Source organism: Acomys russatus, unplaced genomic scaffold, assembly GCF_903995435.1.
Source record: "Acomys russatus unplaced genomic scaffold, mAcoRus1.1, whole genome shotgun sequence".
In the NCBI taxonomy this organism is placed as follows: Eukaryota; Metazoa; Chordata; class Mammalia; order Rodentia; family Muridae; genus Acomys; species Acomys russatus.
The window spans coordinates 119,086-143,677 of NW_026131404.1; the positions used below are offsets into that span (position 1 = coordinate 119,086).

Sequence of the window (24,592 nt, forward strand, 5' to 3'; positions counted from 1 at the left end):
ACACCAGGCTTTTAGATAATTTTAAATAAGGAACAATATGTTTGCTGAATAAAGTATGATTAATAAATAAGGTTAACAAATTCCTAAGGTTTACTTGGGTTAACAGTAACTGAACTGAAGATGTATGTCTAGCCTCTATTTTTACTAACTTTGTTAAATTTTAGCTATTTGGATAAACTGAATCATAGGAAAAATTGATATTCTGTAGTGGTACACTATAAAAAGAAAAAGATCAGGAAAGTTCCCAGTCTCCCCATGGACTATATTTTGGTCTACAGCTTATTGCACTTATGGCTTAAACTTTTATTTTAATGCTAAAAGATCTTCAATTAAATCTTCAACTCAAAAAATTTTAAGGCTCAAACTTAACAGGGATAAAGCTATAAAATCCTAATCTTATAAAAGCTGCTGACTGCTAAAGTTAATTAACACATGCAAGTTAATGCTCAGAGCTATGCTCTTAGTCATGCTAAGTACAAATATAATTAATTTACAGGAACAAGCTTTATTTAGCCTCCTGTATGTTTTCAAGGTTAAGCCTAAAGTAAGTAAGTAAAACAAGGAAAGCTGTGTTTCTGTGTTGGGGCCTTTGCAGTACTGCCCCTCTGTGAAGAAACAGTCTGTCCCCAGAACACCTTTTCTCAGCCTCCATTCTGTTATTAACCATGTGGAAGTGCCAACACTCTTCTCCTCAGTTCAACGCTCTACTGAGCCTGGAGATTATTTACAGCTGTGCGCAGAAATCCAGTTTCTCTTCACTTCATCAAATTTGTCCTCTTCAGAATACTCATCCCTCTTTCTTACCTTAAAACAATACTCATGGCAACAGATGCCAAGATGTTCAAGGGTAATCTTTGGGCAGTCTTGGATCTCATGGCTGCAGTAAGTACAGAGCCCTTCGGTTGGTCTAGGAGATAGAAACAAGAACCAAGCAGTCAGGCTGGCACCCATGCTTCTTATATGATGCAGCAGATCTTATGGTTTGGTGCAGATAGACCAGGGTTTGCCACTATTCCAGATCCCTAGTGTTCTGTGTTGTATAACTGGGAGCATCACCTATGCCAAACTGGTTCTCAAACTTGGCACTATTCTCCTAAACCAGTTGTGACATCCCTCTTCTACATGCCTGGGTCTGTGGAGCTTACCCTTTCTCCTGGTAACTATGGAGGCTACCCTATCTTTAATCTGACTATATAGCCTGCTCAGAGCTCATTTTAAATTCCTAGAAGATACTTACTGCTAGGTCAGTTGCAAGATTTCTTTTATTTCTGAGAATCACCTCTGCTTTTTTTTCCCCTTTTGTTTTCTTCCCTAAGAGGAAATGCTGAAACAGGCTCTTTTCTCTGATCCTATAGGCTAAAGTTCTGAGTTCTATCTTCCAAAGATGTAGACCTGATTCCAACAGAAGCCAAGGTGTCACCAGCACTGCCATGGACATTGATGTTTTGAGCTCTATGTGGTGGTTTGAATGCATTATTTGGGGGTATGGCATTGGTGGAGTAGGTGTAGCCTCGTTGGAGGAAGTGTGTCACTGAGGGTGGGCTTTAAGGTCTCAGCTGCTCAAGCCAGGCCCAGTGTCCCTCTCTCTCTCTCTCCTCTCTCTCTCCTCTCCCCTCCTCTCTCTGTCTCTCTCTGTCTCTCTCTGTCTCTCTCTCTCTGTCTCTCTCTCTGTCTCTCTCTCTGTCTTCTCTCTCTCTCTCTCTCTCTATCCTCTCTCGTCTCTCTCTCTCTCTCTCTCTCTCTCTCTCTCTCTCTCTCTCCTCTCTCTCTCTCTCTCTCTCGCTCTCTCTCTCTCCCTTCTCTCTCTCTCTCTCTCTCTCTCTCTCTCTCTCCCCCTGCTGCCTGTGGACCCAGATGTAGAAGATCTCTCAGCTCCTTCTCCAGCATCATGTCTGCCTGTGTGCTGCCATGCTTCCCACCATGATGATAATGGACTAAACCTCTGAATTGTAAGCCAGACACAATCAAATAGTTACCTTGTAGGAGTTGTCATAATCATGGTGTCTCTTTACAGCAATCAAACCCTAACTAAGACACCCCGCCATTCTGCTGGTAGAGCAGAGCTCACTCTCTGGACATAATTGCTTGAGAATCCTCTCTTCAGTGTATCCCTGTTCCTCCCTTCTTTTTGTGTCTACACTTGCACACAAGTGACTGGGTTTATCCTTGGAAAGAATGCCAGTCCTGTAGGCAAGTCCAGTGATTAATCAGTAATGTTAGATTTGGGATTTAGTATTGGAATAACGAAGAGTGAGAGCTCCGGGGTATTTAATCTGTCGTGCTACTGGAAATAGATATGCCATGATTTCAGGCATGTAAGACAACTCTCAACAAACATAGAGTGTGCAGCCTGAGTCTGCTGCTCAGGGTGTGCGTTGGAAGAAGGGTAGTCTTATATGGTGAGTATATTCCAAAGTCCATATTTTAACTGGAAAAATTAAAGTTGGGGGTCATCTTATATATCAGAAAATATGGATTTCACTTGATCCTATATAGTTGAGAAATTCTCAGGCATCTTACCAATCTACTTTTTATGATTTATACATAGCTTGAATGTGTTCCCCAAGGGTTCATGTGTTCAAAGCTTTGTCCTCAGTGTAGCAATATGACATGTGGTAAGATTTTTAAGAGTTGGAGCCCAGCAGGAGGTAAATAGGTCATTATAGGGGCTTCCTTGGAAGAAAATAATCTAGTTCATATAGGATCAGATTAGTTCTTGTGAGGATGGACTGTAATAAAAGGAGACTGGCATTCTACTGTTCCAAATATGTGTCTTCTAGTCTGTGTGGTATCATTTGCTATGAGATCCCTAAGCATTGCCAAATAATTGTTATGTCCATGCTCTTGAACTTCAAAGGCTGTGAACCTCTTGTCTTTATAAAGTGCTCATCCTTGCGTATTTTGTTTGTGTGTTTGCTTTTAAGACAGGCTCTCATTGTGTAGGTGGTTTGGAACTTGCTATATAGACCAAGTTGGCCTCACACTCCCAGAGATTCAGCTGTCTTCCGTAGGAGTCCTAGGAGTAAGGGCCTGCACCAGCACGCCAGCTTTGGGTGTTTTGTTAAAGTAGCATACAGCAGACTGTAAAATTATCTGATAGCATGACTTACCAGACGATCTGTGATTGACCAAGTCTGCTTCTTCAGGCATGGTGGAGGAGGCGTCTGTAACCCTGTGTATTTTTAAGTCCCTGTACTTGTTTGTGTGTTAAGGGGGAAGGAGCACACTGGTAAGGTTTGCTCCATCGTAACTTCCTTCCCAGTATAAAGCTCAGTGAGTTAGACCACATGATAAATGAGAAGACACATAGCAGTGAAGTAGCCATAGCCTGCAGTGGTCCAGCTCCAGCACGCATTGCTGCTACTACCTCCCTAGGACTTACTCCTTCTCCTTTTCCTCACTGTAACCTGGGTGGATTCATTGTTTAATGAGGCTCTTTTCTTTCCTATTGTGAGAATTTGAAAATAGCCCTTTTTGTTGTTGTTCTCAAGACCACCCTATAATTGCTTTCAGGACGGCTCCAGGCCACTGTGCAACCTTAGTTTTGTCTTCTTGATGATAAAAACCACTTTCCCTTACATACCAATCTCTTGTGTAGTTGTCTTTTCTTTTGGCCTCTAAGTCAGATGTGCACAGCAGTCAAGCGACAAGAGCTTCCCTGAGCTTTCTTTCAGACACTGACATGTCCTTTCTCAGAAACCTTTTGTGTCTATACTTCATGTCAGTTTATAGGTTTCACGTGTTGCAAATGTGACAGCCTGATTAGAGTAGCACTACTTTGTGCACTGTGCCACTGGGTAGCAGCTCTGCAAACAGGTTCAAAGTTTCAATGCAGCAAAGAAAAAGACCCAGGTGAAGATCTTCCTTAGTGTTGAAAGACCTCTGTCAAGAAAGGAGACATGGGGCTGGAGAGATGGCTCAGAGGTTAAGAGCCCTGGCTGCTCTTCCAAAGGTTCTGAGTTCAATTCCCAGCAACCACATGGTGGCTCACAACCACCTATAACGTGATCTGGTGCCCTCTCCTGGCCTGCGGGTGAACATGCAGGCAAAACACTGTATACATAATAATAAATACATCTTAAAAAAAAAAAAAAAAAAGAAGAAGAAGAAGAAGAAAGGAGACATACCTCCCAGAGGGTGGAGAGGGTGGAGTGCCTTCTTGTGGGGCTTTCCTCTCTGAGTCCAATGAGTCCGCAACGCTGCTGGTGCTGTAGGAGAGAGCCCACAAGCCACATGGTTATCACTCACGCAAAGAGGATGCTTCTCTCCTTAGCCTTGTAGCCAGAGTTAGGACATGAGTACACTGACAGTGATCACCATGGTGACCAGAAATGGCTCTTGGACCAGGAGCTTAGACTAAGGAGGCACAATTTTTTTGGTGAGTTCTTTTATGGTGAATGAAGATGAGACCCTGTGGTTAAGGTGGTAACTAAGATTCTTGAGATTTTATATACCCGTGGGATCCTCGCTTCCTTTGACTAGCAGAAAAAAAAAAGTAGAGCCCTACTACTCATGGACATATAAGGGTTATTATGGGAGCTTCTAGAAGAATCAGACTCTAGACGTACTGGCTATATTTATGTCAATTTGACACAAGCTAGAGTCATTTGAGAGATGGGAACCTCATAAAATCAAGAAAAGGCTGTTACTGAGTGTTCAAAGCCTGGAGAACTGTTCAGTAGGAACGTGGGAGATAAGAAGGTTAAGAGCAGTGCAGATAGACGATGGAGGCCTTAACAATTATGGGAGGTTTTGTGTATTTTGATTTAAGAATCTGTGGCTCTGTGGGCATGGTGGTGCAAGCCTATAATCCCAGTAATTGGGAAGGCAGAGGCAAGAGTATCACTATGAGTTCAAGGCCAGCCTGGTCCACAATGCGAGTCCAGAGAGCCAAGGCAGTCCAGAGAGACCCTGTCTTGAAAAAAAAATAATCGGTGGGTTCTGGTTAGCTGGGGCAGAAGAATAGGTTCTTATTAACAAGAGACAAGAAATACTAAAATGAAAACTTTGCTATGATGGGATAATGCTGGCCAGCTGGAACTGAGAAGTCAGTGGTGATCAAGACCGGCATCACTGAGGTGAAATGTTCTGGGAAGCATTTCCTGAGCGTCAGCACACAGAAGCCGTGCTCCAGAGGTGGCCAAGGCTGTATCTTGTGCTGGCAGCTGAACTTGGTGGTGTCAGCCACCCAAGTGGCACTGGATTTGAAGACAGGAAGGAATGAGTCATGGAGAGGAGCTGAGACTTGGAACTGTGTGACAGGGCGGAGTCTCTGAAAAGAGCTCTGAAGAGGCTACTGGTGAGAGTGCAGCCCATTTGGACATGTTAGTACCTTGGGGTGGGGTGACTAGCAAGTACAGTAGCAGTGGTAAAGTGGAGCCAGCCAGTCTGAGCCTGTAAGACAAGCAATGTGTGCTGCAGAGGGCAGAGCTGGGGAAGTGACTCAAGCCCCTTGGAGGAGCCCAGAAGATCAGGAGTGGATCCTGGCATGAGTGGCTCACTAACAGTTGGAGTTTAGTTTTGATTTGATTTGACTATGACTGTGCTTTGGCTCCTCCCCATCCCTTACTCCGCCCCTTTCTAGTTTTGTTTTTGTTTTTTGAGACAGGGTCTCTCTGTGTAGCCTTGGCTGTCCTGGAGTCACTTTGTAGACCAGGCTGGCCTCGAACTCACAGCGATCCGCCTGCTTCTGCCTCCCGATTACTGGGATTAAAGGTGTGCACCACCAATGCACCTGGCTATGGTTCTTCCCTCTTAAAGTTTAAAAAAAAAAAAAAGAAGAAAAAAATATATACACATTTTATTTTATATGTACCCACAAATTAAAGACATTTGATTTGAAAAGAGACTAGGTATTTTAAAAAGACTGAATTTTTAAGTTTGATTTTTTTTAAGACTGTGGTACTTTTAAATATTAGGGTGTTCATAATGTAATATTGATATTAACATGTGATCTTGGGAAGGACTAAGAAAGGAAAGGTTAATGGCTTAACAGCAATATGTTTCTGTGTCAAGCCAGCAAAGGTCAATTGTATCAACTTGACACAAGCTACAGTGTGGATGGGTGGGACAGCACTGAAAAGACATGGACCTTCCTGCATGGTATCAGAAAGCAAGGAAACAAGTTGATCTATCTATCTAACTAGATAGAAAACCTGGAAACCCATAAATCATGCATTAGTAGGCCCTTGCAGCATCCTACCATCCTGTGGATGATTACCCAGTAGCCCTGCCCCACTGAGTCCTCAGTGAGGTAACAGGATGCGGGAACAGGCCAGCAGCACCAGGCCTGGTACAGGCTATGACAACAAAGCAACTGAAACTTGTTCTTACCTGTCACAGTGTGAAAACACTGGCTTCTCAGAAGACACTTCACTAGCATTCATGGACTCTTTCAGGAAGAGAATTCCTTTGCTGTAGAAGGAGCACAGCAGACTAGGATGTGGTACTAGAAGATTCCAGGGGACTGGGTCTGGCCCACAGAGGAGGACCACAAACCCCAGCCCAGTTTGAAGGCAATGCAGACGCGCATGCAAAGGTGTAGGGTAGAGGGTGCGAGTGGGGTCCACAAGCCAGGCTGCAAGGTAGCTACACAGAGAGATGCCAGGATGCTGGTGCTACTGTCCACATGGATCAAATCTTAGCTCCTAGACTGTGTGTTTAGACACTGAGAGCTGTAGAAGGTAGCTCCCTGAAACCAAGAATAGCATGGCCTCTCTCGAGGAAGCCTCAACTCCCCAGACTTCTGTGCTTCTGTCCCTCAGCCTTCCTTTCCCTCCTGTGCCTGGGTCTTTTCACTGTTCTGCCCACCATGAGAATGTTCTCAGTGGCTGAATGACAGGCAGCTGCTTCCTTTCACTCAGCGCCTTCCCTGTAGCACTCACCTGCTACTTACGCTGCATGACCAATCAAGTTCCAGGGGCCTACAAGTAACCTTAATCTATGCTTTGGAAAGCTGCTGCAAGCTTTGGCAGCAAGGGCGGCTTAGTGCTGCCTCAGTGTAGCCCCATCTTTGACCCTCATTTCCCTGCTCAGTTCCCTGGCCAGATATCAGCAGAGAACTTTTTGGTACCTCAACACATACCTTTCAGTCAGCAGGCTCCCTAGAATGGCAGCTTCTTGTAGGCTACAGGGTATTCAACAGGACAGGCGAAGCAGTGGACACAGGACTAGGCCAATGTCATCCTGGCTTTCCTGGGTCTTCCCAGGCATGTCCCCCTAGGTATGGTAACAAGGCCCTAAGATGGCAATACGCTGCCTCTGCCTGCATCTGCTAGTGTCCTATATGTTCCAATTTAGTTTCTTGTTGAAATGAGAAAACTGTATGGTACAGGGCTTAGGAAGTGTAAAATTTCTACTTGAGGGACTAAGGACTATGCTGTATATGCCCATTTGCTACTGTGATGCTAGGACTTGGAGAAGACATGACAGAGAAAGCAGCACAGAACAAAAGCGGCATCCTTTTACTTGCAAGGAGATTATAGGGAACCCCCACGCCGAGGAGCATCCACACTTGCTAGATGCTCCTTCTTACACAGTTGAGATGGAGTCCAGCTCGCACGAGGCAGCTGGGACACACAACTGCATTTGTTCAGAGGTGGTAGTGCCACCAACAGTGACTGAGCAGCTTGAAGGGCTTTTTAGCCTGCAAGAAATGAAGAAACTAGTGAGCATGTCTGTACTTCCTGAGCCGAACCCCAATTTGCCACTTCAACACCTTTCAAACCATGCCAGTGTTTTGGGAAGAGTGGCTGCGAATCTTATTGCTCCTAACGGTTTCTCAGAGACCTGTGACCGGAATCCCCTGCGATACAGAGGAGAAAATCCAGGCTAGACAGGAGGAGGCGCCGCCCACTACACAATGACTTGGGCGAAATTTCCATCTTCCAATTTCTACTCTGAATTATGGGCTTGTCCACTAGGCTCCTGGGAATTTGGCAGCCAGGAGGAAGCAGCAGGGAAAAACAGTCTAGTTTGCTGGTTGAGGAACCAGACAAGACAATGCTTTTGTAGGACTCCCTCACCCTGTATCAGAACTGCATGCAGGAAGCGAGTCAAAGGACTTCGGCATTAATGAGGAGGCAGGTGAGATGCCATATCCTGGTGGTTTTAGCAGTGAAAGAACTCATCCAACTGGGAGCTTTAGTTATGGCAGTGAGTCTCACCCACTCAGACTCTACCTGAGACCTTACAACCCCACAACTCGAAAAACAAAAAACAAAAACCCAAAACCACCCTGTATCCCTCACTCCAACCCCACATTCTCAGACTCAGACCGCCTGCTGGACAGCATGGTGCTCTAAGCCAGTCTTTTTCTAACAGATCTGATGTTCTGACTCCATGAGAAAACCTGCACTTCAAGTCCTTGTTTGGTCTGCTTCCTGCTTTGTAAAGGAGGGAACTAGGCTTGTGCCGCAGATACATGTGTTTGTCCTGGGTTGTGACTCCTGACACCTGGGCCAGGGCCAGCAAGAGGCCAGGCAGGCCCTTACATGTTGGTACAGTCCTCCACTTTGACTTGCTGCTCAAGTCCACTGGAGATGCTCTGCGGCTCTGAGGTGCTAGGATCTGCCAATTGTTGGATAGCCACAGCTGGGTCTCCTTGTCCATCTTGTGGGGCCCGAGGTGTCTCCTGCCAGGCCTCGCTGATCTTGGGGGCCACATTCTTCTCCTCATGAGCATCTGGAATGCTGATAAAGAGTAAATATTGTATATGTCATACAGAGAAGAACAGAGGCACAACTCTTGCTGGATCTCTGGGGTCTGGATGTTACTTCCCAAGGGCACTGAGTTTTAGCATACTTCCAAGTCAGCACTGATCAGGGTAAGAAGGCAGGAACCAACTTATATTTACCCTTACCCCTCATACTGGTCATGTGGTTTGGTACAGGGTAGTCATTAAGTATAACTTGATTTAATTATGTGGCTTGTGTCTTATTAATTAATAAAAAAATACTTCAGGTCCCCACATAGTTCCAATCACTGACTTTGCCTTTCCACACACATAGGGCCTTTTCTTTCTTTCTCACAGTTGAAGACCACACCATGTAACCTCTTTCAGAAGTGAGCTCTTCTCCTTACCCTTATGTGTAGCAATAATTTTAGTTTCTTTCAAAGATAGTTATGTTATGTGAGTATGTTTTTATTTTAATTGCAGCTGTGGGACATGGGGCTGCTTCGGGCTGTCTACAGCAGCCAACTCTAACATATCTTGTACTCTGACAGGGATGTGATTTGTGCCAGCTGCAGATAGTTTATGTTAGTAATTCTGAAGACTGTTGAGAAGGTATAAATGTGAGAGCCCTGAGAGAGCTTGTGGCAGCAGCTGCTCCCCCTTGCTGGTCTCTGCTACAGCTTTTGCTATTGCTGGATTGCTAGTTGTTGGTATTCTTATGACTGATGATGAAGATTAGACTTGCCCCAAGGAACTGGATGCCCCTAATCAGCAGGAAGTGGTGTAAAGAAGTCTATACCCCCTCTCCCCTCTAACCTTCTTTCTCACCTACCTAGTGTTGGGGAGTTGGAAGACATTGGGGTGGTAGATATAGGAACTCAAACAAAGTAACCAAAAGGCCTGGCTACACTTATATATAATGCTTTCCCCCTTCTGCAAACTGTAACATTATTTTGAAGCTATAGTCATAGTCATCCAATTAATTCTCCTTATACCTTGCAATCCATACGTAACATCTTAGACATCTGTGCACCCCCACTACCTGCACCTCCTCAGCTCCTATTCCCATCTCAATCTTCTATACACAAATAATGCCCTTTCCTACTCACCTTACAGCGTCACCCATTGCCTTCCCCTTCACACAGTACCTATAAGCTGACAACTCTCAGCTCTCTAGTCAGAGGCCATAGCTTTACTCCAGCCTACCAGGATGACTTGTCACTTCAAAGTCAACATGGCCCAATGACCTTAACATTGTCACATCTACACAGTAACTCCTCTAACTTCCTGATCCTCAGCTAGCTCCCTTCAGTATCCACCCTGTCACCCCAAACAGAAATCTAGGCGCTACCTTTCCATCACCATTACCTTTAAAGTCAGCCTGGCTTTCTCAGAAAACTGGGAATAGGGCTTCCTAAAGACCCAGCTATTCCACTCCTTGGAATATACCCAGAAGATGCTCCAGCACACAACAAGAAAATTTGCTCAATCATGTTCATAGCAGCCTTATTCATAGCAGCCAGAACATGGAAACAGCCTAAGTGTCCCTCATAAAGAAACTGTGGTACATATACACGATGGAATACTACTCAGCTATTAAAAACAAGGAAATCTCGAAATTTGTGGACAAATGGATTGAACTAGAAATTATCATAATGAGTGAGTTCACCCAGAAGCAAAAAGAGTTAAATGGTATATACTCACTTATATCGAGACACTAGTCCAAGGGGTACGTCCCCATGAAAAAACTTTACCTACCAGGAAAGTGGGTCAGAGGGGAGGACATCCTATTGAGACTTTAGGTGTGAGAAGCCTGGGAGAATGAGGAAATAGAAGGATCCAGAGGATCCTGGAAAACTACAGGCGGGTCTGGGCCCCAGGGTCCTCCTCAAACTATGGCACCAGCCAAGGAAAATATAGGCAGTAAACTTCAAACCCCTACCCAGACTAGCCGATGGACAGGACATTCTCCACCGTTAAGTGGAGAAGGAGATCTGACTTTCACATAAACTCTGGTGCCCCATATTTGACCATGTCCCTTGGATGGGGACACCTGGTGGCACTCAGGGAAGGATAATAGGTCACCAAGAAGAGACTCGATACCCTATGAGCATATACAGGGGGAGGAGGTCCCCCTCAGTCACAGACATAGGGGAGGGGAGTAGGGGGGGAAGCGGGAGGGAGGGAGGAATGGGAGGATACAAGGGATGGGCTAAGAACTGAGATGTAATTTGAATAAATTAATAATAAAAAAGAAAAAAAGAAAACTTCCTGTGATTTTGTGTAAAGTTAAAAATAAAAATAAATAAATAGATAGATAAATAAATAAATAAATAAATAAAGTCAGCCTGACACTCCTGCAACTCATCTTCTCATGGCCCTCTCCTAGTTGGCCCTTTGGATCCTCAGGGTATAGTTTGCAGTTGACAGCTCAAGTGTCTGCCTACCCCCTCTTAATGCTTCCTGGCAGGGCACCAATTAGTTCTTCTTCCCTGTAATCACTGTGAGGCTACACTTACCTTTCCCTTGCTGTTGTGAACAGTGGGCTGCTATCTGTACAGACGTGAAGCACTGAAGAAAACCCCATGATGTGGTGGTGACCTCGAAGCTGTTTAATTAATGTCCCTGCTCAACTGTCTCTTCTCTTATATCCCTCATTACAATGACCTTGACTCTCCTCAGCATCTCTGTTTTCGGTGAGGAATCCCTTGCTTTGCTCTGCATGATGGGCTTTTGGTTGTACCCTAGAAATCGGCAAGCAGCACAAAGCAGTCTGCACATGATGATCTGTGTACACGCTCAGAGCAACAGCGTGCCGTGGGCTGGCAGGCTAAAAGCTGTCTGAAGAGCCCAGGCTTGGAAATCTTCCCATACTTCACAGTCACCTTTGGTTATAACCACAGTATCCAGCATTCATGTAGGGAGACACACCCAAACCAGCATTCCTCCTCATTTTTCCTTTGCTTTCTCAAGCACCCTCCCTTTCTCGTCCTGCAGCTGTCTGTATGTTTCAACGTATTACTCCTTTTCATTCGACTTCTGCCTTCCTCATGGTCTGTGTCACTCACGTTCCCTGTCATACTTTGACACCATCATTGTATAAATAAAAGTCTTTGTCCTCCTGCACTGGGAAATAGCCAGACTTCTTTCCTGGATCACAGCCCCATCCCAGCTTCTCAAATCCCAAGAAGTGGTCAACACTGACTAGGACCAAGGTAGCGGTATCCTGAGCACATTCAGAGAAGAACCCAGGCAGTGGCCTGCAGTGAGAAAAGCGGTTCTCACTTATGTTGTGGCCCTGATAGAAACCTTGGCCATAGGCAGCAGGAGGCCAGTGTAAGACCTTACCTGCCAGCACAGGCCTCTAGTTCCATCAGCTGATTGGGTGTACTGGAGCTCCTCTGTGCCTCTAGGGTGCTGGGATCTACAGAGTGCTGAGTGGCTGCACCTGGGTCTCCCTGGCCATCTCTTTTGTCAGCCTCGGTGGTTTGGGGGTCCACATTCTTCTCATCATCAGCTGAAGGGCTGAGGAAGAGCAAGCATCAGATAGAAAGAGGCCCGTAGGGCTGTCCCTTGCTGTCCCACTGCACTCTGCCATCGAAAGAGACAAAGCAGGCAGGCAATGCTGCCCCCTTGTCACTGAAAAGGGGTGTCCCCATGTGCCATAAACAAAGCTCAAGCTACACCCGAAGTCAGCAAAGAGAGTGTCTTCCTCCGCTTTCCCGCATTGGGCTCACCACCATGCCTGCACTATACTCTCAAAGGTGGGGCCACAGGAAAGATGGTAGGCACGGTTAGCGCCCTACTTCTTGCACAAGCTTCCCCTCACCGTTCCTGTCTCCAAGGGCAAGACACTGCTCTGGGAACTACTAATCCAAGGACGAGCTCAGAACCCGTTAGCAACGGCTCCTAACCCTGTAAGGCCTGAGCGGGCAGGCTCTAAGCTGGTGTACCAAAGACAATGGGTGGTGGTGCGCATGCTTTACAGGGACTATGCTGTACAAGTAATGTAATTCTTCAGCCTCGGGAAACTCAAAGTCCACTGCAGTGAAAAGCAGGCAGCTGTTGTCTCCAGCGGTAGCATGAGGTAGCAGGTAGCGCTCTGTAGAAACAGAGGCAAGATTCTCAAGAAAGACATACTAGGCCTTGGAGCAGGGTAAGGAGCTGTAACCCTTACAGGCCATGGAAAAGAACTATTGGTCACTCGCAGGATGCCTGTCTGTGTGATATAGCACCCTGGAGGGCGGGTCTTAGTTTCCTGCTACTCTTCCCGCCCCCCCCCCCCCCCCCCCCCGGTACTGCTGAACTCCTTGCAGGTGCAGTGGGTAGAGAGCAAAAAGAAACACCAGGTAAGGCCTGTGGATGAAAGACTTGTGCTATTCACTGCCGCCTTCACAGAACCTGGTGGCTTAAGGCAGCCACTGGCAATTCCCACCCTAATTACACACTGCACAGAAACCAAGCCACCTTCTGCACTTGCTGAACCTTCCACAATGGAATCTGCTGCTTGACGACAGCTGCTACCAGTGAGAACATGTTTAAAACACACCTTCTTGTGTAGAATACAAACCAGAAAAAAAAAAAAAAACCACTTGCAACACAACAAAGAGGAAAACAACATGTCTTGCATTTAACATGTGATAACATTTAGCAAGAAAATGGCAAAACAGTATGCCATCCAATGACTAAATACTTGAAGAATGAAAAGTGGCAGGGGAAACCAAGGAACTGTTTTTCTGGAGCTACTTCCTTTATCTTGAAGGTTTTTATAAAACTAGCATTTGATAATATTTTGTGCCCTCCCCCTTGATGGCCCAATGTCCTGCGTGCTTTACATAAGTAAACCCATTTAACTCTTTAAACTTTATATGGTAGGAGCTATTTCCATTATTGTTCATGTACGAGCTGAATTATGTGCCAAAGGTCCCATAAAGTAAGCAGAATCCATGCGTTTAGCCCACTATGGGCAATCAAATGAACATACGGCAAAAGCCCCACACCTCTCTGCCCCCTTGGCTGGGCCTGACTTCATGCCCCTCAGTCCGCTCAAATAGACAGGGAAATGAATTCACAGCCAAGAAGGAGAGGTCAGGCGTAGCTGGAGATCTAGGTGGGTACTGCAGCAGTCACTACAGACTGCCCAAGTATGGCCACTCAAGTCGGCTACTGCAGCCAAGCGCCCCTCTGAGATTGCAAGGCGGGGGATGGGTAACCGGAGCACACAGACACATCAGGGATCATTTGTGATCTTCCAGCGCCATCTCGTGGCTGGCGCGAGTACTGCATCAAGAGAAGCCTCTGGAGCAGCCATTTCGCCTTTTGCAAAATTCCCAGCGAGCACCACAGCTGGCAGCTGCAGGAAATGGCCGCGAGAGTAGGCTTATTTTTACACAAGCGTCAGCCGTGACGCCAACGCTCAGCTCATTCATGCGCATGCGCATGTCCACAGGCAGTGCACCAAATCGTACAGTAGACCTGCGCAACTGAAGTATGCCGCAGTCAAATTTGGGTAGGCACAGGCGCATGCGTTATTTATTCACGGTGCACGTCTGTGGTAGTCTGATTGGCCCTAGGGTTCACTCTTTCATACCCTCAGTGTGTGCTCCCGAAGTAAACACAAGTGCTAGAGAAGGGCTTGTCAACCTTAATACTAACACTTTTGGCTGGATAATACTACTGCGTGTGCTGAGAAGAATCAGGCACTATTATCATGTGTATTATAGGCCGTTTAGCAGCGTCCATAATTTCTAAAAATGTCTCTGGTTATTTGTAGGATGACTCAGGAGGGTAGGGTGTGAGCAGGACAAAACCCTGGTTAAGAACTGCTATCCTGTAGCCCGGTGTGGTGGCACACACCTGGACTCCCAGCACTTGGGAAGCAGAATCAGGGGGAGCTCTGTGATTCGAGGGAGACCAGTGTGGTCTACTGAGTGAGTTGCAGGACAGCCAAGGCTACACAGAGAAACCCTATCTGGAAAAACAATAGAAGAAACAAAGAAGAACTGCTGTCCTTGGATTGGTTTCCTATGCATGCTTGAGAAGAGAGGAAATTGCAATGCTTAAGGCAAATGCAGGAGACATACCCTCAGGAAATTAAACAAAAACCTCAGGAAGTGTTTTGTTATGAATACTCCTCCAGGCAAGAGGCTGGAGAGATGGTTCAGCAGTTGGGAGAACTTTTTACTCTTCCAGAGACCCTGGGTTTGATTCCAAGCACTCACATGTGGCTCAAACCCTCTCTAGTCTCAGGGGATCCACCGCCCTCTTCTGGCCTTCGCAGCCACTGCACACGGGTGGTGTGCAAACAGACATGCACATGAAACACCCAGACACATATTTTTTAAAAAATATTTTTAAACCTCCACAACTCAAGCACAGGCAATTACGAAACACTGTCCTCAGAAATGTTTGCACTGATTTTTCAAACTGGTAAACATCAGAGGAATATACCTCTCAGAGCCTGATCTCTATAGTCGGCCACATCTCGACTTTACTCCTCGTCCTCATCACACTTGTGAACCCAAGTTTTCTCCCCTGTCAAATTGCAAGATCAGAAATCGTTCTTGGCCTAGGGACTGATACCTGCTGATCAATACACCAGCTGGAAGGTAATTGTCTGGACATGACATGAGGCTCCCAACAAGTTTCATCAACTAGCTTGCTGAAGTTTCTCTTTAAGGCTGTTCATTAGGACTCAGCTCTGCCACAGGTACATTTTTGGATAAGTCACTTAATCTTTCTGTTTGTTTACCCATCGTACTGGGTAAACTGTAAAGTATAGAAAGGCAATATATTATAACTACCATCAGCTAATTTTTTCACTGAGTGTTAACTGTTAGTGCAATTTAAAAGAAAAAAGTGTGGCAATAACAAGGCCTATACCTTAGAGATGCATTTTTTTTTTCTGTACCACCTTCCAGCATAGGATTTAAAGTAAAAGGGCAACTGTAGTGTAATGTGAAAATTCAAATATCCATTCCCCTTTAAGCCATAAACCACAGAAGTCTCTTTGGATTTAAACCTGATTAGTAAAGTCTCGTTATTCTAGAACAAGGCCATGATCCATGGTCCCCTCACTCATTAGCCCAGCTACTCCATGCTTTGGAACATGCTAACCACTTTTCCTCCACAGGGTTATTGGATCTGCTGTCCCCCTTCTTTCTAGAGTTGGTTCTTTGTCTTTGCTCTCTCAAGCTGTCTCCATCAACCCCTGCCCACCATGTCTATCTTAGAACCATGGTTGTTCTTTTCAGAGCACTGTCCTTCCAAGACGGCATGTGAACCTGGGCTTCAAGCCTTTGGCTCTTCATACAAACTAGACATAAACCTGAAAGATGGTGTGGAAACAAAGTAGAAGGCATCAAGACTAACATGACAAAGAAACCAATGTTAGAAGCCTGGACCTCTCCACACATACATCACAAGATACATGTAATGCAACAAACAGCATGAATGAGAAAAACCTCACGATTTCAAATGTGGGAGTATGTGGTCCTATGCAAATGAGCCCCGCCCCCCAAATCAAGAATCCCCTTGCACAAGGCTTTTGAGTTTCGGAATATTCCCAGATCTGGTCCACATCCATTCTCTTTTCTCTACTTGATTGTGTGTGTGTGTGTGTGTGTGTGTGTGTGTGTGTGTGTGTGTGTGTCTGCACATTTGGAGACTAGAGGACTGCCTCAGGTGTTATTCTGTTACACCACCATCTCCTTTGAGACAGGGTCGCTCACTGGCCTGGAGCTCGCTAGTCATCCTCCTGGTAAAGCACAGGCACTTTACCAACTCAACCCCCCCCCCCAGTGTCCTATTTCCATTCTCTTTCTTAATAACAAGCTCTACTTCTGCTTCCATCTCCCTGGTTCAAGTCTTATTCTCATTGCTTGAGAGACTTCCATTTACAAATCAATATACAACTGCAGATGCAATCCCCGCTAAGCTATCGCACGGACCCCTTCTGCTATAGCACGGGTTTGTTGTTGAAAGCAGTGGTGTGTCCTCTTTGTGGACTGGAATGAAAGTGCCGCCCCAGCAGTGGCCGACTGAAGGAAAGTGGCCATTCCTCATGGGAAGCAATGCAATTGAATGGAATGCATTCTGGCTCCAGGAACAAGGGCCAAAAGGTTCCAGCTGGGTCTTCTGTCTGTCCATGTACATCAGGCTAGCCCACAGACCCTGCTGGCCTCATCTTCCTAGCCAAAGTCTGACTGATAGATACCCAAACTGCTAAAGCCTTACCCCTTGGGGTCTGCCTTCTCATCTTCCGGGTCTACTGCAATGTCATTCTTCTTATTTTCCAGGATGGAAATTACCATGGCACCAGACCTGGAGAAAGGAAGCACAAAGGTCTGCTGATGCTTTAGAAGGGACGGGAAGTGGTTTCTAAAAATCAGCCGTCTAGGGCTGGCTCTCCATGCCCGAAGCTTGTCTCCCCAGCTTCTGCTTGTTGGGGCAGACTACAAGTCTATTCAGGAAAGGTTTACTGAAACTGGCTGCTCAGCCTCCTAATGGCCCTGGTCGGAGGTCCCAACACGTGGCTGCATGCCTTGCCTTCTTCCGAGTGAGTGCTCCTAGCCCTAGCAAATGCCAAGCAATGAGGAGCTGCTCACATGGCTGCTTAGAGGACTAAGACTCACTTTTATCCCAAAACAGCCTGGGATCTGGGGTAGTATAGACTCTCAAATCACAATTTTGCTGTCTCTCAGCTCTAGGATCCTGGGCACACTGCCTGACCTGTTTGGCCATTAGTTTTTTTATCCATTAGTAAATTAAGGAGGATAATCATGTCTGTCTCAGAAGGATTTTCAATTCATAGCCAGCTACTTCAAATAACACTTGGGCCATAGCACCTGCTAGCATGCTCTCCACTCTTGCTGAGCCCCATGGTCATTAACAGAGGCTTCTTCCCATTCCATCTGTACCTGGCCAAGTTGATACTGGTATAAAACTCTCTAGTCTAGGCTCCCCCGAGTTAGGGCCTATCCTCTTTCCCAACAGACTGATGCCTACAGCTCCCCGCCCCCAGCATATACATAAGGAGAGCATATTGCCTTCATGTTTGCTCACAAGCGTTTATGCCAGCCATGTAACTGTAAAAACTAAATGCAACTATGGAGTAAGCTCATGCCAATGAGTGGAAAAGGACAGTGGTGCTTTCAAGGAAAGATAGTAAGCCAGCTCCTTAAAACAAACAGAACATAACAAGTGGGCGGGAGGGACGGCTTAGATGCTGATGAAGCGTTTGTCTTGCAAGCTTGAGAGCCTGGCTTCAATTCCCAGGTTTCGTAAGTGTGTGTGCGCGTGCGCGCGCGTGTGCGCGCACACACACACACACACACACAGAAGCACACACACAACATGCATACATATGCACACACACACATACAGAATCAAACTGTGGTGGGCTGCACTAAACATCCTACAAATCTAGAAATAGTCTTCATATTATTTTGCAAATGACTTTGAGGTTTAGCTTCACTCTAAAGATGGATAAACAGGAAGGATAATGACTCAGTGAATAATCAAAGAGAAAGCCACCCAGAACCAGACGCGCTCATACTGGATCAGATGTCTTCTACAGTGGCCAATAGCACACGCTGAAGCAGTCTGCACCACTTGGGTACAGGAGAAAGAAAAGGCTGGATAGCAGCCCCATTGCTACTCAGAACTAGTGAGCTAGGAAATTTTTCAAGGAAGTAGAGATCCACTGGGAAATTGAAAGGGGATAAACGCTTCCTGGTTTATTTTAGGAAGATCATTCTAATGCCCACACAGACAACAAAACGATATATTCATGGCAACTCAAAGAACTGAGTCGCTGGCCTGATGACCTTTCCTAGACCTGCTTAGAAACAGAGATTTCAGAGGTGGGGCCTACTGTATCTTATTGCAGGCACCCACTGCAACTAGGAAAGTTAGTGAGAAGATGAAGCTGCTGAGGGAACTAGTTGGGAAAGCCGCCAGAAGGGGGTCCTCCCAAGATCACCCTGGGGAGACTGCAGGGTGTCACGGGACTGGGCACTTTCAGCTCTTTTCAGACCAACAATTAACTTTACTAGCACAGTTTGAAACTGTACCATTGCTTGTGCCACGTCTGCATAACCAGCCTTTGTCTCTAGTGATGCCTCCACGTGGCTTTGGAACCATGTGGGGATGGAGATAAAGACACTATGTCAGTCTGCAAATCATCTGATAAGAATGGCTTGTGACTCAGCCAGGACATGCTTGGCTCCTAACTTCTTTCACTGACTCTCAGAACACTCGATCAGGAAAGAGTGTGGGGCAAGCAGGAGATTTAAAGGCTTCTCCCACTTCTGGAAAGGGAGAAATAAGAGGCAAAGGGTCTCTGAATTTGTCTTCAGAGCTGAGCCATGATGTAAGAAGGCAGTGATTCCATTATTAGGTCATTCATTAGTTTGTTTCTTCTACCTTCCCCACACATTCATTCTACTCGAAGTCAGTCTTTGCCGAGGGGTGGAACTTTAGCTGTGAGTTAGAGGCTCTGCAGGGGTTTGAGAGCCAATGATGGACTTGTGGGAGTGGCTAGGCTGGAATGGAAGGAAGTAAATCCAACAAAAAGTAGAGCACCCAAGGGTTAGGCTTAAACCTGGCCTCTCATCGGGGATCTGAGAGAACTGTCTCCCACCAGCGTCTCACCCTGCCCTTTCAGCGCCAATGTCTGCTCCAGCGGAAACTTCTGGTAGGGACTCTGGGGCTCCAGGTTCCACACTGCCATCATTCATCTGTGCAGGTGATCTAATATTGGAAGACAAGCATTTGTTGACTTGGATTAGGCTGCAACCCGGGGCAAAATTTACGTGTCTTGAGAGTATGTCTCAGGACTTGGGAGAGAAGTCTTTTGGTTGCCTCCCTAAATTGCTCTACTCAGAGCCAGGCCAAGCCTAAGTGGAGTCTTTCAGCAAGTATTTCTATTCAAATATAATGGGCTAGAACAGGAACAGAAACATAAAGGTGGAAACTCAGGGGGAAGTAGCCACATTGGTGGTCTATGGTGAACAGAGCAAGAGATAAGGAATTTGCGGCTGCTAGTAAGCCGGAGGAGGAGGACAAAAACCTTTCCCATCCATGCAAGCCCCCATTTTCCCTCATTCCCAGGGATCTGTCCACACTAGGGGTCTAGGGCTCCCATGAGACGATCATGAGGACTATTTTCTCAAGGGCTGTGAGGGGGACAGCCCGGTCTTGGGGTCCTCCTCACTGCAGTCCAGGGAAACACTGCAGTTCTGCTTCTCCTCTGCAGATAGTGAGCAACAGTGTAGTGCTGGTCTCTAGTTCAGCTACTGACTTTGGACCCAGGCTCATGGAAGCCCTTAAATTGAGTGCATATGGGCTTTGTATTCTGGGAAAAGTTTACTCCCTGCAGTGAATTACCTTTCAGAATCTGTGTTGAGAATCTTAAAATTATCATCACAAGTCAAATCTCTTTTGAATTCTTCAGGGTGTGCTATCTCATTATTGCTTTTGTGGGAAGGCCTACAGAGGAAAAAAAATGACTCTACCCTTCTACCCACACTCCAGTGGAGGCAAGTGCTTCACCAGAAATACCAGCTGCCTTTAAAGAGCTGAATGTTTGCTAATGATGGATCGAGCAACTCACAAATCCTCGTTATTAGTCATCATTGTTGACCAGGGGCCAGACTCTATTCTCCCAAGTTTCCACACATTAACTCTCCACATCAGCTTCAAGATGTGGGTAATATTGTCATCCATGCCCATTTCCAGATGAGCGCCTGATGCGCACAATGCCCAAGCATTGTGCTCCAAGGTCCACACGTAACAGAACTGGAGGACAGGATGCTATCTTCAGAGTTGTCATCCTGACCCCTCTGTCAACCCTGAGATCATCATGGCCCTGTCAGTCACTCTTCCCTCAGCCCTGTGATGCCCTCTGTCTCCCTCGCCATGTAATTCTGGTCTCCTTTTTCTCTTCCACTTTGTCTGTCTTTTGAATGCTCCTGCTCCAGTGTTCTCCCGAGTCTGCATAGTCCACCACTGGCTAGGCTACTCACTGTCCTTTCATGCCATCAACTGTCACCCTTCATTCAGCTAATGACCTCCAAATGTCTGCAGGTAGATATGTGGAAGACAGATAGCATGGGGGAGTGGGACGATAAGAAAGGTGACAGAGAGGTAGATGATTGATGATGGAGCACTGGCCCTAGGGGCCCAGCCTAAGTCTCTGATCCTGCTGGCCGGTCTCCTGCCTATCCACCCCAAGGAAAAGGAGCTTGGACCTTTGTGCTCCCAGGTGGATGTGGACCCTGTACCCCTCCTATCTGAAGCTCAGGGCACTGTGGCACTGTGAGTGGTGGAGGCAGACCCAAGAACCTCACTTGAAGGCCCCAAGGCCTTCTCCTATAAACAAAATAATGAAAAGCGTGGTTTTAATAAACAGTTACACAGACACAATGTCCCCACCCAGCTGGCCAGTCCTGTCACTTTCTGAGGGCACTGGGGTATGTGATATGGTCAGCATTGTACACTGATCTCATTCACACTAGAATATATTTGTCTCCTTCATCAGACAGAGTCAACAGCTCTGGCTTAGGGAGTCCCAGGCAACATTGGGTCTCAGGCCCAGGTTTGTGGCCTCAGAAAAACTAATTACTCATTACATAGTTCTTGTTGAATGAAGATCAAGACAGTGATGGAGAACCCAGGGCGACCACACCCCCGACCAACTGCTCATTCCCATAATGGTTTAGAGCCAGCCTCCTGCTTTTCTCTCATCTTGAGAAAGGTATAAGGAGAGACAGGACAGCAAGGAGGTTCTAGTACCTCGGGGCTTCCAGGTCTGGTGCCACCAGGCAGAGTTCTGCTCTTGGGGTCGCGATCTGCAAACGGACGATCTCCTCATTTTTTAAGCTGCAGGCCAAAGGAGAGACTGGAGAGTTTCTGGGGGAGAAACTTCCTCTTTCCTTCTGTGTCAGCACCCAAGGGCATTCTCCCTCCCTCTGGTGCATCCCTGCAGTGCGGTTTCCAGACCCATCTGCCTCCCCCTTCTTGTCCTCACCTCACCTCTTTTTTTTTGTTCTTAAGCCTTCTTGATATTGGCTCAAGCCACTGACCTGCAGGCCTCAGAGGAAGGCCTGTGAAAGGCTATGGCAGTCTCCCACCCAGAACTGACTCAAGGCCACTGTCAGACAACAATGGGGCATTCTAGCAGATGTGCCAGATAAGAGGCAGCTGCATGATGGCCTTGAAGTGGCAGCGAAGGGTTTGATATGGTCAATCTGACATTTCAGAAAGGCCACCCGGGCACGAGAGGCAGCAGCCTGAAAGCAGGGAGGCAGGCAGTCCCCACTGTAGATCAGAGCCCATGGAAGGCTAAACCTCGTTGCCTAACTCTGTCCCTCAGTCTGTACTCTGAACGGACAGTGGGGGCCCTGGACCGTCTTTCCCTCCTGGCTTCAAGGGCTTTTCCAGGGTGCCATAGAAAACTATAAGACTCAATCCAGGCTGAAAGCTGCACTCCCTGTCAGACGAAGCACCATTCAGTGCAAAATACAAGGAGGCCCTGAGGGAACGCCATCTGCAGAGAAGAGGAGCCTGGCAGGAGCTGCCTGGATGCACAGGGCTTACAAATGAGGGCAAAGCATACCCGCAGCTGCAGTGAGGTGCCCAGAACTTAGACAGCCCTGCACTGTCACCCACTGCTAGATCCTCCCTGGCTGCCAAATCCACTCAGCTAAGAGAAAACGTGTCACCAGCTCATAGTCCAGAGTCAGTTCTTGCCACCCACCTGGGTTCCTGCCTTCCGGACGGAACAGGACTAGGCGCATTAGGCACACACTCAATTCGGATCGCCTGAGGCACGTCTGTTCTCTCTTCATCCATACTGGAGAAGCAAAGCAAAGAAGTGCTGGAGACAACAGGTCTGTCTCCTAGGTAGGGTGAACTTGGCCAAGTTAGAGATATGCCAGGTGCAGGCTTAACAACTGAAAGCCACTGCCGCAGTGGCCAGTCTCTCACAGCTAAGGTGAGTGACGGATTACCTGCTTAACCTAGGAGTGGGTCTTGTCAGAGCAGGAGGCTGCTGTTTTTTCTCAGGAGGCACGTCCTCATCCACCAGGTAAATCCTGTGGGTGAAAAAAATGGCACGTGTGGTCTTCCCTGCTACCATGGTGCTTCCTGGAAGTGTCCAGATGAAGTGGGTGACTAAAGCCACTGGAATGTTCCCTGGAACCCGTGAATCTGACATCATTTACAAATACGTTCTTAGATGTAAGCAGGATAAGATGAGGTCATGCTAACTTAGGGCAGGCTCTGGATCCGATGGACCCACACACAAAGAAATGTCCACGTGAGTGAAGATAGTGGCCTGGACTGGAGTGAAGCGAATCCAATTTGTCCCAACCCTGCCAACAGCTCAACTTTAGACTTCTGGCCTCCATTTCTGGGGTTTAAAGCCACTCAGTTGGTGGTACCTTGCTCGGAGTACACTATTCTCTGTAACTGCCTGCGCCACTCTCCGAGCCCTCACTGATTATTGCATTTTAGTTGGCTACTATCATGCAACACAGTACCACACGTTCGCCTCTGGGCCTTGGTCTGGAACAGCTGGAATGCTGGTTCCTTGCTGACTTCCCACCTCCTGCTTATTATGTATGCCACCGTATCTGGAAGGTCTTTGATGTCCACTCAACTAACGGCCACACTCCTTAAGATCCAGACTCACATAAGCTTCTCCTCCATCCCCTATGCAACAGTTTCATCCCACAGAACTTGACCTATATAAAATAATAAGATCCTTCCCTCTTGAACTCATCCCCTTTGCATCCAATCGGTAGCATCAGCCAGCTCCCATAGACTTTCTCCAGTGACGGAAGAGCACAGTGCAGGGCAAGGGCAAGAGCAAGAGGATGGGAAGGATGCTTCCTAGTGCCTATCAGCTAGTGGAAGGGGTGCGGACATCTCCCAAAGCTCCTTCAGCCCTAAGCAAATGTAAGAAGTTTGACCACAAGCTGTATTTGCTCAGCCCAGCTCCTAATTGCACAAAACTGTCTAAAAGGGATGCATGTGCCACCAGACACTCAGGTGTTGACCTGCCGTCCAGAGAAACGCCTGAGTGGTGTCACACAACTCTGCCCTGCCCACATGATGGCAGGAGGAGGCGTGCTACCTGGGTAGCACCAGGCTCCTGATGCCCCTTTGGGTGATATTTACCTTCTTGCAATAAACGGGTTCTGCAGCTCTTGGGTAGGACTGCTAAAAAGGAAGCAGAATGGGGACATGTTGGAAAAAGCTCAAGGGCAGGTGCCACCTTACCCCTCTCTCCCAAGAGGGTCCTAAGCCTCTCCTATTCTCAGGCCCTTAGCTACTTTTTTCTGCTTATCTTTCTGAGACGTGCATTGGAGACCCGTAAGAAGGTCAAACCGCCCTTGGGGGGTACTCAGCTCATTCCTTTACCAGTCAGAAGAAAGCTGAAGCCCCAAGCAGAGGAGAGGGACCTCAGATCATGGAGTTAGTAGTGGCCAAGGCAGGCCCAAGCCCGCTGGGCCTCATTCCTGGACAACTCACCTAGTGTTCTTCTTAGCTGCCGAGAGGACGTAAGAGTGTTCCCGTGGGGCTGTCTTCTTCAGAATACTGCTGGCAGCCTGAGACCTGGGACAGCATGAGGTGGGGGCATTTGATGGGTGTCAAACTAGCCTCTCTGTCAGTCTAGCCTGGGATGTTCACTGGCCACCTCAGGAGTACCACCAGGGAGTTGAGAAGGGTAAGCCAGGGTAGCACTAAGAACTATTTCAAGGAGTGACAGACAGTGCAGGAAAGATCCTTACTCGTGGAGCATGGGACATGTGTCCACCCCTGCCCAGGATGCTAGCATTCTCATGTTGCTTCATTGACCCTCCCAACTTAAGCAAGTAGGTGCTGCCACACTCCATGACTGACTAAGCCTGG

General features: G+C 47.1%; 2 protein-coding genes across 2 annotated transcripts in view; both read right to left on the reverse strand.

Annotated features, from left to right (window-relative positions):
• Positions 1-24,592, reverse strand: part of LOC127186167 (zinc finger protein 185-like) — a 47,802-nt gene that overhangs the window by 6,836 nt on the left and 16,374 nt on the right. Inside the window, exons 10-24 of the mRNA XM_051142641.1 lie at positions 24,212-24,295; positions 23,858-23,899; positions 22,687-22,770; positions 22,434-22,529; positions 21,470-21,556; positions 20,063-20,164; positions 19,328-19,426; positions 16,910-16,996; positions 12,023-12,199; positions 11,757-11,934; positions 8,493-8,710; positions 7,535-7,645; positions 6,334-6,414; positions 4,128-4,208; positions 805-907 (exon numbers count right to left, since the gene is read on the reverse strand). Of these exons, the coding sequence (XP_050998598.1) occupies positions 805-907; positions 4,128-4,208; positions 6,334-6,414; positions 7,535-7,645; positions 8,493-8,710; positions 11,757-11,934; positions 12,023-12,199; positions 16,910-16,996; positions 19,328-19,426; positions 20,063-20,164; positions 21,470-21,556; positions 22,434-22,529; positions 22,687-22,770; positions 23,858-23,899; positions 24,212-24,295 (1,630 nt within the window). The remainder of the gene's footprint in view (positions 1-804; positions 908-4,127; positions 4,209-6,333; positions 6,415-7,534; positions 7,646-8,492; positions 8,711-11,756; positions 11,935-12,022; positions 12,200-16,909; positions 16,997-19,327; positions 19,427-20,062; positions 20,165-21,469; positions 21,557-22,433; positions 22,530-22,686; positions 22,771-23,857; positions 23,900-24,211; positions 24,296-24,592) is intronic.
• LOC127186169 (zinc finger protein 185-like) lies at positions 11,817-17,004 on the reverse strand. The gene is made up of 2 exons (XM_051142643.1): positions 16,910-17,004; positions 11,817-12,199 (listed from the first exon to the last, which is right to left on the reverse strand). Exons 1-2 carry the CDS (start codon positions 16,984-16,986, stop codon positions 12,019-12,021), a joined length of 258 nt encoding a protein of 85 aa, XP_050998600.1. The 5' UTR covers positions 16,987-17,004; the 3' UTR covers positions 11,817-12,018.